Here is a 17,141-nt window from a genome sequence, read left to right on the forward strand (position 1 = left end):
TCATGCCTTTGTTTCTCTATTCCGCTAGGTATATTAACTTTATGCTTGTGACAAATATTTTGTATTGCAATATATGTGTCCCAACTCCCAAGTAAGAGAGAGCCCTAAGCCTACCCTACCAACTACCAAGTACCAACCTTCATCTGATAATTTGGTAGTAGGCAGCCTACTCCACCAAATAGCAGCGTAGGCTACCAACTTTATCAGCATCAGAATCCACGATTATAAGGGCCTGTTTCACCACTTCCTGAAAAGGCTATCCACCAATTAACTTGACAGATCAAGTATGGAGAATCTGTCAAAAAAGTTGTGAATAGAGCCTATTAAGCACTTTATCAGATAGTGGTGAAACAGGCCCTAATAATTTTATTTTAATTAGCATCAAAAACACCTCATGTGCATTTTTTTTTAATTTCCACACACCACAAAGATAAACATAAAAAACATGAAGCCACCTAATTAATTTTGAGTAAATTATTCATACTGTCATGGTTACTGGTAACTTAATTAGCTTTGTATTAAATAACCGTAACTAATGACGAAATTCGGTTGTTTTGTCACTTTTTTCACCTCATTTATTCACAATAGGTATACTAATATTTGGCCATAACTGCATAATGTAATGATCGATGATAAACAATGATATATAGGGAAGTTATTATAGTATGATTATTGTTAATCAAACCAAACTAAAATATGACAGCTATAAATTTTAGGGTAGGTAACCCAAAACGTAAGACTGTAGTTTTGCTGAAATAGAAATCCATAATATTATGTTGTCGTGATTCGCCCACGAATATTAAATTAATTCGTATAATTTCTAAGTTTCGACATTGTATAGATTTTTATAAATATATATTTAAAAAGCAATGAACAAAATAAATCCCTTTTGCCCATATCTTCCACTCATAAGGTATTATATAATAATCTTTAACTTTGTCCTACTTCAGTATGCACAATTCTTAGAAGATTTTTTTTAAATATGCCTCAAAAAAAAAGTTGCGACGTAATGACGTGGTTATGGTTAAAATAACGTTTATTGGGGATATCATGACATTTCATGCCATTTATTTTAACCTAACCTAACCTATAACAAAAATATAGGGGAATTCTATAAATGTTCACACCCCCACATTCTCTCCACGTTCATTAAGTTAATTTATTGTCATTAAACTACTTAAGCATAAATAATTTCATTTTTATTACAACTTAATTACATTTAAATAGTTTTGATACGTCTGGCAGGTGGCGCTTGTGCCTATTTTATTATTAATAAGATTATAATTTATACACTTTTAATCAATTTGCATAGATTTCAAGTTACTTTGTCATGTTATGGGTATTTACTATTTTAATGTTTTTCATAATACTAGAGATCGCCCAATGGTCGAAATTCGACCTTAGTTTCAACGACATTAGGACTACTACCTATATTTTGTAAAAAATATTGACTTTATCATTTTTTTTTAACTCTTGTCTCTGGGACTTAGCTGATTTCAGACTGGCCGTGTAAGCATTGTCTGATAGTATCTTAAATTCAATAAAAAAAAAAAAACTATAATCCATTTTCAATTTGTCAACTTGTCAACAGACTTCAACCATAAATAAAAGAGTATAATTCGTATGTATAGGCTTGTCACTCAAAAATCTGTCATTTCTCATGTGTGTGTGTTGTAGTGTGTGTAATGTTTTATTTGTTAAAAAAATGTATGACAAAAGCATAATTTTAAAATAATATTACTTCGATGCACTCCTTCACCATTTAAACTATAACTGTGCAAAATTTCATGCACCTACATTTCCCCATTTTTCGTAAAAAGGGTTACAAAATTTTTCGTTCGCGTATTAATATTATGATTATGGGTAAAGGCTTCAAACGTAGAGATGCAGGGAAGTTTAGGAAACGTCTCTTAGGGCATAACTTTACTGAACCTGGATAGGTTTAGGTTTAGTTTTTTATATGAACCAGAGATCGCCCAATGGTCGAAATTCGAGCTTAAATGTAATTATCTTCTTCTTTTGGCTCCCCGTTTAAATCATTGACTATTTCAGGTACAGATTAAAAAAAACAACTTCAACCATAAGCAAAGCATATAAACAAAGGATTATAATTCTTTGCATAGGCTTGTCAGTCAAAACATGGTAGTGTGCGCGTTGTAGTGTGTGTAATGTTTTATTTATTAAAATAATTGGCTCGATGCACTCCTTCTCCATATAAACTATAACAACTGTGTGAAATTTAATGCTCTTACGTTTCCGCATTTTTAGGGTTCCGTACCTCAAAAGGAAAAAACGGAACCCTTATAGGATCACTTTGTTGTCCGTCTGTCCGTCTGTCAAGACCCTTTTTCTCAGGAACGCGTGGAGGTATGAAGCTGAAATTTATATCAATTACTCAGGTCTACTGTCCCTTGAAGCTGTGAAAAAATCAAACTTCTAAGCCAACGCAATCAAAAGATACAGCCGTTTATGCCGCAAATTTTCGACACTTGCAAGGGAATCAAAACCTACAGGGTGCTTCCCGTGAACTCAGAATCTTGAAATTTGGTACGAAGCAACGTCTTATAGCATAGATAAAGGAAAAATTACGAAAACCATAAATTTTTAGTTACATCACATAATATATATTTTTTTAATAATTTTAAACTTACTACCCATTTCCTCATAAACGCGTAGAGGTATTAAATTGAAATTCATACCAAATACTCAGGTCTATAATACCTTTAAGCTGTCGGAACCCTCGGTGCGCGAGTCCGACTCGCACTTGGCCGGTTTTTTCGTAAAAAGTTCAAAAGTTTTTCGCTCGCGTATTAACCCACCAAGCCCCATAAGCTCACCAGTGAGCGAGACACAATAGAATAACAATAGATTTTCAAGAATCCACGATCGAAGGATTCATATACTATAGATTAGGAAACGAGCAGTCGAATCACCTGTTAGTAAGCGATAGCCGCCTATGGCACTTGAAACACCAGAGAGGAGTTTGACCTGGAACTTCTCTGTGCTGCAACTTGTAAGTTGCGTTCCAACTTCCAGCTTATAAATTAAAATATCCTGTCCTGTTACCTCACTCGGTAGAAAACCACATAAACCTAGTCTCACACGGGTTTTCTGTGAGTAGTCTGTAGTATTGATCGGATGATATAATTCTCTCATTTAGACATAAAAACAAGTTTGTCAACAATGTATTATTTATACATTGTTTAATCAACTATAGACAATTTTATTCATTTATTCCTCAACAATTATGAACAGATCAAAGAGTTTCGTTCAAACACGCGGCTCATAAGCGCTCCGCTATGCTAATATTTTCTCACGGACTGAACTCGTACCTACACGGTACGTCGCGTAAGTTACGTGTTTACACCGTAAATACGTAAATAAACATCGGTTAGACTACGTTATTCGGATTTCAGGATTTACTAAACCTTTATTTTTTACTTCCTTATTGCGATTCTCATTTTAGTCGATAAGAATAGACAATGTTGTACCATCGAGGAAGTTGATTCCTATGCAATTGACAGACCAACGTTATTTGGTCGAATATGTTAATTGTGATCTGTCAGCTGTGTTTGACGTAACGCGGCCAAACTACTTAGGTCCCCGATTTGCATAGGAATCAACTTCTCTGATAGTACAAATAACTATACTAGTTTGTCTGCTCTTGTTTTGTTTATATTGTAGGTAATTGTGTCTTGTGTGTATTGAATTATATAGTATATAGGGGATTCGGGGGCGATAAATCGATCTAGCTAGGAATTATTTTTGCCGACTTCCAAAAAGGAGGAGGTTATACGTTCGGCTGTATGTATCTTATTTTTTTTTGTATGTTCAACGATAACTCAGCCGTTTGTGATACAACAACACAAGAATTTTGAAAATCGGTCCACAAACAGTGAAATAATCATCAAAATCATCTGCTTCGATGCAAAATATCAAGAAAAGCATCAATAATTGGGTCATAATGTGATGACCCATGGCATAATTATGATTTTGATGATGATGATCAAATAAATTTATGTGTTGGCTTATGCTTTCAGTTGTTTAAACAACACCGAAATCCCCGAACCTGTATCTATAAGGATTCAAAAGTTCTGTTGGGTACCTTCGGATCCAGGGTATAACTTGGTGCAAAATCTTACTTTTTGGTAGCATATGCTTAGGATGCTTTTCATAAAACCAAAATCACCATATGTTTCCATACAAATTTCAAGAAGTCCTCTCGATTCCTCCAGGATCCCATCATCAGATCACCACTTTTGTGAACATGGTACCAAATTCGAGTTAAACCCTATACAACACAAAAAGAATTTTGAAAATCGGATCACAAACGGCTGACTTATCGTTGAACATACAAAAAAAAATAAGATACATACAGCCGAACGTATAACCTCCTCCTTTTTGGAAGTCGGCAAAAACAATTCCTAGCTAGATCGATTTATCGCCCCCGAAACCCCCTATATACTAAATTTCATGGAAATCGTTGGAGCCGATATATATATATATATATATATATATGTTTCTCCAAAAGTTTTCAACATTACAAATGATTTCTAATTTCTTATTTAATTCTTTTATAATTTTTGGGCACTTTTAGACTCGTACATTTAGCACATAAAATTTTTTCAATAAAGAGTCTAAAATACAAAACGTAAGACGTCACACTATGGCGGACAGTGTTTTCGGCGCCATTTACAAGGCATATTTTTCAATCAACATTTTTATGGGTTTCTACTGTGTAAAATATTGAAATATTAGTTTTTTTTTTGTGAAAATGAATGATTAAGAAGCGATTAGCATGAAGAAAAAAATTAGGTCAAGTAGCCTATTCGGGTAACTATTCAATGTCAGATACATTGAGTGCGGCTGTCAGTCTCAAGATACTAATTAGTGATACAAATGGACAGGTATTAATGTTTTGTCGTCAATTTAAATAACGTAAACAATACATAGTATTGTAATTATAGTAATTACTAATTAGGCAGGTTTTTATTGCAAAGTCTTACATTTTATTACCCTCCAATTATGTGCCGGTTTTTGTACACTTTTAGGTCTTAATTCAAGCCCATACTAATAACAAATATAATAATAATAATAATAGCTCCCACACCGGTTTCATTGAAACCAGGCCAGCTACGCAGGAGTAATTTTATAGTGCCCAAGTATGTGCGCAGTACACAAGAGCACTCTCTATTCCTTTACTCTCATAACCCAGTGGGACGGACGACCGACACGACTGGCGAGAGATCAGGCGCAGGACCGACTTTTTACATGCCCATCCGACGCATGTATCATCTTACTTGTCAGACAATCAGGTGATCAGCCTGCATTGTCCTAACCAAACTTGGAAATAACATGTTTCCAACGCGGGAATCGAACCCACGACCTCCGAGTCAAGAGCCGCGCTCTATACCACTAGACCACGGAGGCGTCAACAAATATAATATAACAAATGCGAAGGTGTGTTTGTCTGTCTGTCTGTTACCTCTTCACGCCCAAAACGCTAGTACGATTTTGCTGAAATTTGTTATGGAGATACTTTCAATCCCGGAATTTTCATCAGGCAACGTCTAGTAAAGTATAAGCTCCCTACATAATATTTACAGGTAAGATTTAAGAAAGCATACCTTTAGAGTCAGGCTTCTATTTAGCCTACGGCCTACCTAATATTCTGATAATAATTACCCAGTTATTATTTCTCTATTTTGCTCCTAGAAATCTAGCATTTCTAGGAGCTAACATAATGCTAACATCTGTGGTGCCTGCTCAAAAATTACGTCGCATCTTTTTTTTGTTTGTACTGTAATTTAGTTTTTACTATAATTTATTAACTCAAATTGGTAATTATAATGTAATAAGCCAAAGTAATCGATTAGTTATAGATTGGGGTCGCGGAGTGTGGCCGCCGCTTTAGGCAGGTGACTAATCACCTGTGTTCGTGTTGCAACGCTCTTATATACAACTGTATATACCTATATACTGTGTAGTACATAGCAACAAGCTACAATGGTGACAAACATGGCTTTTAAATGGTCTTTTTTGGTAGTGGCCAGCGAACGTTATCGGCTAGGTAATGTTATGCTTTGAAAGAATTGCCACTTTTCCTCCTATTTTGTTTTATTTCTGCGGGGCTAAAATAGTCGCTTTGAAGAATCATGATATGAATCATAATATGATTCATTTTTCTAAAATCGCAAAATGCAACTCAGTTTGCAATTCATTTCTGTATTTTTGTACTGATTTGACATTTGTCAGTTTGACAGTTTTGACAATTCATTTGCTGAATTGATTGAGAGGAATTGCTAAATGTGACCATTTTAGCCCCGCCGATGTCTTGATGATTAGATTTCTGCCTGAGTGTCCAACACCGAATTTTGGACAGAACACCGGAACAGAAAAATTACTGTATTCCAAAACATTTGAATTATGAATACATAAGAATTATATTTAATAGTGTTCATTTAACTATGAAGTAGTTAGTAGTTTATGTTTTATTAACCTAAGACAAAAATATTGCAAAGAAAGATGAATGATGAGATGATCCTTGAAACTGGAAATTTAGGACTTAGGTTAGTTCATACAGACTCTAGCTTTTTATAGACGACTAAGGTACCTTTTAAAAGGGATATTATCACAAAAAACTCACTCAACTTTTTGGGCTCTATCTTAATAAACGAAGTGTAGGTCACTTAAGGAAACTGAATTTCGAGTAACCTACATTAAGGTGACGCCGCGTTAAAGTAAAAAAATCGTTAAATTGGATATGTTTTAGATCGCTTGTTTTCTATGATCTCATCTCATAGAAAATATAGAAAACAAGAAATGGAACAGCAAGAAATGGAAAGGGCGTAAGCGGCAAAATGGTTTTTATCGCGTAATTTAAAAACCATGCGCAAATTATAGTGTATGCTTGAACTAATCTATGCACAAATTTTGGAAGCTTAAATCACTCTCCTCCGTTGGCAAAATTAGAATCCCTGTTTTTATAGAGGTATTTTTGATTAATTATTCTATGTTATAAAAGTTGACCAATCGTGTTATTCTATGGGTAATTCAACGATAAAGACATGATGAATACTGACAATGAACTTTAATTTCTTAGCTTCAGTCATTGTTGAGAAAAAATCGATATCGCTGCAGCCAAATTATCAAGGGTCCTTAAGGGTCCCACACAAAAAAGGAAAGACCACAGACTCACAGTTCCCCTGACGATTTTGTAGATTTTTTATCGACGGTCAATGACTGTCAGGCAGCCTGCCGACCTGCAGGCGGACAGTTAATTTGTGGGACCCTTTAGGAGGAAATTGAAGCCTCAAGTAGCAGTACGAAATGAGCTTTTGATGCAACGGTTAAAAATTATAACACCCCTCTTTTTTGTCGGGGGTTAAAAATATACTCTGGTTGTCAGCTCTTAGTATGTTCGACGTGAGCTTCAAAAATCGAACGTACCGTCAATCTACGGTACAGCGGCCATTATTTTTTGACGATGTTTTTATTAAACATAATATGCACGATATGCACGGCTTACGGCCGTTCCCAATATTTGATCTATCTCTGGTTTTGCCCTACTAGAGATAGGAATAGCTCACAATTGACATAAAATATATGTCTCTAATGTCTAATGTGAGTTATTCCTATCTCTAGTAGGGCCAAACCAGAGATAGATCAAATATTGGGAACCGCCGTTAATTAATGGATACAAAGTGAAGGTATCGTCGGTGTCAAATCGGGCCCCGCCGCCACCTGCCCGTCACAGGGGAACCGGTTGCGAGGAATAGTGTCCGTAATTAGCTAGATAACATCCCGTTGCCCAAATAGAACGAGACGGCACATCCTTCTCTCTCTATCCTGCTGACCCCATAGAACCTCTGTAGATTGAACAATCTACAGTCGCAATGATTCGTTATGCCAAAGCCCCATACATTATGGTGTCAAAATATTTTTTTAATTTTAATTTTAAGTTATAACACTGTAAACCTTATTTTAAAAGATTATTTTTTTGGGCCCCGTGCGAGTTTCTTACGCCGGTTCTTCTCGCCGGGTTAGTTCCCGAACCGGTGGTAGGCATCATGTAGTCTTTCAGAGAACATTTGCAAAAAATTCTGAATAAAAAAATTTGAGTTTGAGAAAATTATTGAATTAATGAAGTAGGTACATGAATGAGGGTAAGTTCCCAAATATTATGACACAGTATACTTATACTGACCAGTCATGACGTCTAGAATCGATGGATGTTCATTCCGAAATATACATTGACGCAGCATTGACGTAAGTCGTAATGTGACTTTGTTGGGATGTCATTTTAAAACTTAACATTTCATAACTCATAACGGTAGGTACCAATACAATGTGACGTCGGAAATTTCGGCTAGTATACTGGGCTAAGTTTCGGAACTCACTACACGCTCTACGATATGATATTAAAAACTACTATAACTGTTAATTATAGAACCTCAAACTTTCCCCGGCCGACCTTCAACCTGCATTGCAACTAAACTTTTATCGGATGAACGGCACAGCGGCAAATATTGATTTTACGGCCGCAAAAATTGTTTTCCATCGCGGCGGTTTACGTGGAGCGTAAATAACAATATTGGATGTAAAAATCCCGTCAAACAGTCGCGCGGCAGTGAGTTTATCTGTTTACAAACATGATTTAAGTGACAGTCGGACTGGCTGCGGTCGCGACTGTCCGCGCGCGTTATTGGACCGTTTGCTTCGAAAAAATGCCCTAATATTTTCGTGTATTAGTAACTGGTTATTTTGTGACAAATGTGTGGTGTACAACTGTATTATCAGATGCGCGATTTAATATGCCTACACAAATAGGGATATAAAGTAGGAATAAAGCACGAATCATGATTCGTGTCGAATCCATGAATTAGTATTTCGGAACTTGGAAGTCGTGGGTTCTCGAACCAAAGGGTTGTTTGCAATGCAAGCTGATCACCTGATTGTCTTGTCAAGAAAGATTCGTCGAAGCGTAGCTCGTAAAATGACGGTCCTGTGCCTGCCAAAGAAATACAAATGGTCCAAAGCATAGAATATTTTTAATTTCATATTACCTATACATAATATGTACATATTTTACTAAGGGTGCCATTGGAATCTGATAGCATTCATCGTGTTAGAAACGTTTCCAGAGCAGTCATGCAATACATGCACATGAACATTTTGTTTAATTTTTTCACGTGTTTTCTGCATGACGGACCATAAATCTGCCGCCCTTACGAAGAGTGCAATAAGTAGGTTTTGACTACTTTCGAGATATTGGCGGTTAAAGATTTAATTTTTGTTTTGTGTGTATCTTCGTAACTATGAAAGCTATCGGTTTGAAACTTTTACTAAACGACAGATAAAATAATGCTTAATTTTATGTGGTATATTATATTTGTACATACGTTTATATACACACTAAAAAACGCAATAATGTATTTATCATTAGGACTTATGATTTTTTTTTATATAGCATGCCTAATCATAACTGTAATAACTACCCTACTTATTGCAGTTTTTGTTAGTAAACTAAAATATTGCTCTTTTGTGTAGCACAAACTATAGGATGCCCTATAGTTTATTCCAACCATATGTGCATTAACTATCCTAGTTATTACGGTTTTTCTTAGTGTTAGTTGTAATTAATTGTAAGGCGGAGACGGTACATTGCAAGAACTTATTATTAAGTTTATATGAAAATACTTATTTATTAAGTTCAATTATATGAAATTGTAAAAATCTAAACAAATGTTATATCTGTATTTTATATATTAAACAAATGTTACGTACTTATACATACGTAACATTTCTTTATATAATATTTAACTATTTTCAACAATAAAATCATAACATAGGAAATTTTTAGTTTCACATAATATTAATAGAAAAAAACGTTTAAAAAATCAAAAAACTTCTCTTCTACATCTTCTCTTTTACAAAGTTTTTATCTCCTTCCTTAAATTAAGAACAGTAAAGTATTATACGTATTAAAAAGGCACATTAAGAGACAAATCTTTAATTTTTTTTAAAGTACTTACGTACTTACTCAACCTAATGCAAAATTATTCTATTTATAAATATATAATGATTTAATAATAAGTTATTTACTTATTGCAGAACATATTACATATTAAAACCTAAAGAATTACCTCCTCAAAATAAAATCAATAAAAATGTTTTTTTTTTCCTAATAATTTTTACAGTTACTTATAAGTCACAACTTAGAATTTTTGTATTTACATATGATAATAGTAATAACAAACAAAACAATATTTTAGAATACTTTTCCCTTGAATAAGACCAAAAACATTAACACTTAATCTAATATGGCACATTATGAGATCATTCTTTAAATCATTCTTATTTCAATTAGAGTAACCTTTATCGCAACTTAAAAAACAGTTTATAATTTAATCTATGTTTGATATTTGTGAAGATTCTGGTTAAAAAAACTCCTTCTCGTCTCTGGCATCAGAGGCAACAATAATTGTCAATTCTGACATTATTATCTTTTCGATCTTTTGTTATACTTACCTCTGAACGACGCCTCCGTGATCCAGTTCATTTTATTTCCAAATTTCATTTCAATTCAGAAACATGTTATTTCCAAATTTGGTTAGGACAATGCAGGCAGGTGAATGATCACCTGATTGTCTGACAATTAAGATGATCCACGCGTCGGATGGGCATGTAAAAAGTCGGTCCTGCGCCTGATCTCTCGCCAGTCGTCCATCCCACTAGGTTATGAGAGTAAAGGAATAGAGAGTACTCTTGTGTACTGCGCACACACTTGGGCACTATAAAATTACTCCGCGTAACTGGCCTGGTTTCAATGAAACCGGCCACCGAAACTGGTGTGTGAGTTATTATTATTATACCTCTGAATACAGTAATTTTATTTTTAATATCTGGATTTTTTTTTGTATAATTTTCATTTGTAAGAAATCTAATTCTCTCCAATCAGCTGCATGTTTTTCTTTGATTTTCAATAAAAATTGTCCCCTTTCAGCCTTGACTGCCAAAATATTTTTTAAGTATATTCATGGTTGTGCGTTTCTAATTTTGTACTGAGACAATAGGTCTTGATAAAAGTAAAAATCTGATGTAGTCATCACTATTACCATGTTTTTCTTCAAATTTGACAATTTTACAGCATCCACAAGTATATAGTAGTATTATACATTTAGTAAGCTAAACATTTTAAGTAATAAGTTTCCTTATGATAACTGCAATTACTCTCTAACTTTTTGCGCTTATGACTAGTAAATGTGCCTAAAATTTATAAAACGTACTAGTCATAAGTGCAATAACTGGATTTATTGCGGTTATTTTATGTAATATTACAAAATATCAAAGCTATTCAAGTCATAACTCAAGATATTTCGGTTATGATTAGCTACTTGCAAATCGTAGCATTAGATATTGCAGTTATGATAAACAACAGAACCGAAACTACTGAAGATACAAAAAAGACGTCTAAGGCGAAAACATAGAGCTCGTTTTCCTGATTACGGATATGGTCTTAAGTCAATTTGCCCAAAAACTCGACTTATTGCACTCTTCGTTATGAGGGCAGAAATCGAGACCTAAGTCGAAACTTGCAACTTTCTCGAGTGGCGCGTAAAATTTTGACGTTATAACTTTTTTATTCTAGACACTCCGAAGCAGAGAACCGTTACCTAGTCGAGCCGGTGTGGTACACTGATTCAATTCGTCTCGGTTCCTGCGCACCTTTAATCCGCGTGACGAGACGTGCGTTCGTAATTTGAATTTAGTACGTTCGGAGTGAGATAGAATTATCCTTATGTAGTCAACATAAAGGTGTGTTAGATGTAGTATTATTCTGAATGAAACGTACGGAAACGCTGGCCGAAAATACTAATATTGATCCTTATGTTGACGGTACATACAGGTGTATTAAAGGTATTATGTTTTTGAATAAAATGTACGAAAATGATGTCCGAAAAGAATATTGATCCTTATGTTGACGACATAAAGGTGTGGTAGAGGTAGTATGATTCTGAGTAAAACGTACGAAAATGCTAGTCGAAAAGAAATGGTGTGCAGTGGGCGTGCAGTCGAAATTCTACGCTATTATCAGCCAACGGACGTGGGGAATATTGTGCGGTGTTATAGCACGTTCATTAGGAATTTTACCTTTCTAATGTCTTTAGGTTTTTTTTTTTGACAGAAGTTTATGTTTTCAATAGCGTTGTTGCTCGGTAGTCGGTTACCTTTTGACGTTAAGGAATCAAATCAGCTTCCTTGATAAGGTCCTGTCAAAAAAAACCTCAGAAACGAAAAACGAGAGATCTTTTGATCCATCGCGTGACGAGTATTCGTAAACATTAGAGCTGGCCTTAGCAGTCTGTCAATCCAAAGAGTGTGTTCGCACTCCATTCCGCGAATATAAAGTATAAACCAAATTTAAAGTTCGTGCAGTCTTTCCAAATGGACGTCTATCGTGTGATCCTCTCTAAATTTTTTTGTTTAGTATTTATAATATTACGAACTTTTGCCCGCGGCTTCGCTCGCGTTAAGAAGTATTATTATATACAAACTTTCATCCCCTATTTTAACCCCTTGGAGGTGGAATTTATCAAAATCCTTTCTTAGCGGATGCCTACGTCATAATATCTACCTGCATGCCAAATTTCAGCTCGATCGGTCCAGTGGTTTGGGCTGTGCGTTGATAGATCACCATGTCAGTCAGTCACCTTTGAGTTTTATATATATAGATGGATTATGGATCGCGTTCATTTCCCGTCCGCAAACTGTAACTTTATTAACTTTGAAACAACACACATTTGCGAACTCGGCAGTCGGCGAGACTTGGAGTTGGAAGTTAACTTTTGTTCGGTTCATACTCAGACGTGGATTTTGAAAGTTCATAAAGTGTATAATATGGGAAAGTCGGTCTGTTACATCTTCAGGTTTACCGTTCAACCGATTTTAATGTTTGGTTTTTACGAGAAATGATATTATACTGATAGTTTTTGTATCGGAAAATGTATGCTTTTCGCGCGATTAAAGACTTTTCTAGTTAACTTCGAGTTAAGTTGCGGACAACAGTTAATAAATATTTACGAAATTTCGAAAATGAATTCTAGAATCTAAATTAATTTGCATAATGTCGCGCCCGCAATAATTAACTGCTTTTATTTGCACAACGTTCATTTTGGATTAAGTAAAATTAAAAATGTATAATTTGACACTTTATTATGATTTATGGCTTGCTCTTGCATAAGTGTGCACAAAGTTATGCTTATGACTTATGAAGAGCCACAGTTTTTAATCACATCACATGTGAATGTGATACGTTTTCAAATAAAATTTTTGAACTGATGATTTCGTTCAAAAGCTGAAAGCAATAAGTTTCTGTATTGAAAGAAAGATCCATGCTAGTTGCCACTCATCACTTACTAGAACCGGCTCAATTCCTATCGGTTTCAGTTTCCTCTAACATTTTGAAGATGGTCATCCAACCTAGCCTATATAAGCTAGGGCTTTCCTCTAAAGAAGTACTTATAAGCCTTCGCCACTGTAAAGTCCACAATATTAATAGCAGCTAAATTGTAACCTGAGCTGATGCTAGTTTATAATTTATAAGTATTATATTAAATCATTAAATGGCATAGGCCATAGGGTAGCAAAGCTTAAGGGACGATTGTACAAACCAGTCGAGTACGTCGCTAATAGGTCGTTGTTGTTGTTACAGGGAGGAGGGCGATGAGAAGCCGAAGGCGGCGGAGAGCCAGGATGACGGCTACGAGACCAGCAACAGCGGCGAGGCGCGCCGCAAGCCCTCCAGCGCCGAGGGCTCCCCCGCCCCGCCGCGCACGCCGCCCCCCGAGCCCGCCTTCGAGCCGCTCATGCAGCGCCCCTTCCCCTCCCCCTACAGACACTTCGAGCAGCCCGCGCCGCCCGCCCCGCCGCCGCCGCACGACGAGCCCTACCAGCACCAGCACTTCCCGTTCCCCAAGTATCCGCAGGACCCGTACGCGTTCAAGCGCGACGCCGACGTGCCGTACGACATGAGCCAGCACCAGATACACCAGTACGGCCCGCCCAAGCGCGATGACGACATGTACAACGGCGTCAAGCGCGAGTGCGAGGACCCCTACTCGTTCGTGGAGGAGGAGGCGATGTGCGCGATGCTCGGCCAGCACCACATGCCGCACATGCAGCACCACGACCCCCACCACCACATGCAGATGCACCCGCAGCAGATGATGCTCAACCAGCCCAAGAAGAGGGGGAGGAAAAAGAAAATCAAGGACGAAAATGGGTAAGTTGCTTAATATGTTGTTCCCCTAAGTCTTTATGCGTATCCTACTATTAGCCTGTTCGCGTTTGGTTTCCAGTGAATCATGATTATCTATACTAATATTATAAAGCGGAAGAGTTTGTTAGTTTGTTTGTTTGTTTGTTTGAACGCGCTAATCTCAGGAACTACTGGTCCGATTTGAAAAATTCTTATAGTGTTAGCTAGCCCATTTATCGAGGAAGGCTATAGGCTATATTTTATCACGCTGAGACTAATAGGAGCGAAGAAATAGAGGAAAGTGTGAAAAAAACGGGGAAAATTATTTGAACGCGCTAATCTCAGGAACTACTGGTCCTATTTGAAAAACTCTTTCAGTATTAGATAGCCTATTTATCTAGAGGCTATAGGTTATATTTTATCGCGCTAGAACTAATAGGAGCGAAGAAATAGAGGAAAATGTGGAGAAAATGGGAGAAATTATTTGAAATGGCTTATTTGAACGCGCTAATCTCAGGAACTACTGGTCCGATTTGAAAAATTCTTTCAGTGTATAGATAGCTCATTAATTGAGGAAAGCTATAGGCTATATTTTATCACGCTAAGACTTATAGGAGCGAAGAAATAGAGGAAAATGTGGAAAAAAACGGGGGAAATTATTTGAAAGGGCTTATCTCACGAAATACTGGAGCAATTTTTCTGTTATTTGGCACAGATAAGAAGTAGACCATGTGAAGGATTATAGGCTATTTTTTTGTGGACTAATTTGTCTATGAAATATATAATTTACGTGGGCGAAGCTGCGCGGAACGTCATATTTCGCGTGGTCACGACATCACGCGTAAACGGCTGGACCCATTTTTCTGAAATTTAGTATAAAGATACTTCCCAAAAAAGAACATAGGATACATTTTGTCCCAGAAAAATGTACGGTTACTGCACAATATACTTTTATGATTTGCGCGTAAACTATTCAATCTATTTTGATGGAATTTGGTATGGAGATACTTTGAGTCTCGGGAAAGGACAAGGAATACTAATTTAGTCCCGGAAAATGTACGGTCCCCGCACAATAAACTTTTATGATCATCACCTAAACTATTAAGTCTATTTTGATGAAATTTGGTATGGCAATATGGCAATACTTTCAGTCTCGGGAAAGGACAAGGGATACTTTTTATCCCAGAAAATATACGGTTCCCGCACAATAAACTTTTATGATTCTCGCCTAAACTATTTAATCTATTTTGATGAAATTTGGCATGGAGATTGGAGATACTAATTTGAATCTGAGACAAGGAATGTTTTTGTCCCGGAAAAATGTGTGGTTCCCACTCAATATAGTTTTCTGATTTGCGCGTAAACGACTCAATCGATGTACGGGAACAACAGCTATAAACTAAAGTCCACGCGGACGAAGTCGCGGGCAACAGCTAGTACACTATAAGATTACACAGTCTGTTGTCATTCATCATTACCTGGTAATTTTTATGGGAAAACGGAGAATTGTACCCCTACATACATTGCTTCTTGTCTTGCATATCAATTATGTCGATAAAGGAACGTCCTTCTAAATCTTTATAAATGGTGAGTGTACCCGAGAAGAAAGACGATCGATCATTTCCCAGATAAAGATCTCAGTCAGGTGCACTCTCGCCGATCGTGTAATATCTGTGTCATACTTTATTACCATACTAATTTCACCAGACGTATGTCAGTTTGAGAGATATTATTCGTTATGGGGAAATGTACTAAGTCAGAGATTTGTTGGCAGATGGCAGACCTGTGTAATTTGGTCGGGTTATCAAGCCCAGTCAACAGATCAGGATATTGACTTGACAAAATCCTACCAAACGGCGCAGGTGCGCTATAGAATATTACCACCATAGAATAAGTTTATTCTAAAGACACTAATGTTTCTCCTATATCTTTGAATATTAGGACTTTGTTTTCAAAACATCTTAAGTATATACAGTATACTGCTTATTGCATAGTGCCTCGTCCTTATATAGTAGAAAATAATAATCTACTATAGTACTTAGAGAGATAGAGAGTTCTTCGTTATGGCGGATAGGTTTAAATGCTAGGAATCCAAAGCAGAACCTTATGTAGTTGGCATAAAAATCATTATCATAAACACTACGGTGTAAAATATTTTTGAACGGGCTGTAGAGAGTGCATAGATCGCTCCAGGCGCCAGTCAGTATACCCAATGCAATGCAATTAAGAATGTTTAATGGGGTGAAACTTCTGATGCCGTGGGTTGGAGTTTCGCTATGGCGAAGTAACGCGTCGCCATTCTATTAAATGTGAATTGTATGCTTTACATCAGTTGTAGGAATTGCTCAGATGACGTAACAATGTTTGATTCATGACGTGATGTGTTTAGACTAGCTGGAGTCTAGAGATTCTCAAAGTGGATTACGGGTTTTAGAACCTGTCTAAAACACTCATCTAGGAACTTGTAATAGTTTAGTGTTTTTCGAAAAGCTTATGAACTCCTATTACTCCAGTTTTGTCTTTAGACGGTACCAGAGTTAGAAATCCTACTAGAAATCCAAAACGTATGGGACTTGACAGACATTGTAACAGCCACAATAATTATTTTTAGATACGCGGTATTACCGTACATTTTTATTTCTGTCAAAATCGAATGCAAGTTCTCCAATATGTATGGGATTTCGGATGCAAGGAGTTTGCATCATTCTCCAACATTTGGGATCGTGTCGTGTGCGGGGTGTTGCGGGGCGGAGCGCGGCGCTAGGGGGGAGGGGTGTGGGCGTGCGCCGGCGCAGGCCGCTGACCCCGCGCCGGATTTAGCGCGACCCACATCGCGGGCCCATGCGGAACCCTGACACACTACAGCGGCGGGACGGGGGAA

The 17,141-nt window shown here is 36.7% G+C and overlaps 1 protein-coding gene across 6 annotated transcripts in view; it reads left to right on the forward strand.

Annotated features, from left to right (window-relative positions):
* The window catches only part of LOC121736822 (trithorax group protein osa-like), a 101,506-nt gene that overhangs the window by 42,034 nt on the left and 42,331 nt on the right, over positions 1-17,141 (forward strand). For all 6 annotated transcript variants that reach the window (XM_042128236.1, XM_042128234.1, XM_042128235.1 and 3 more), the window contains exon 2: positions 13,715-14,284. In XM_042128236.1, the coding sequence (XP_041984170.1) occupies positions 13,715-14,284 (570 nt within the window). The remainder of the gene's footprint in view (positions 1-13,714; positions 14,285-17,141) is intronic.

This window comes from Aricia agestis, chromosome 19 (genome assembly GCF_905147365.1).
Source record: "Aricia agestis chromosome 19, ilAriAges1.1, whole genome shotgun sequence".
Classification (NCBI taxonomy): Eukaryota; Metazoa; Arthropoda; class Insecta; order Lepidoptera; family Lycaenidae; genus Aricia; species Aricia agestis.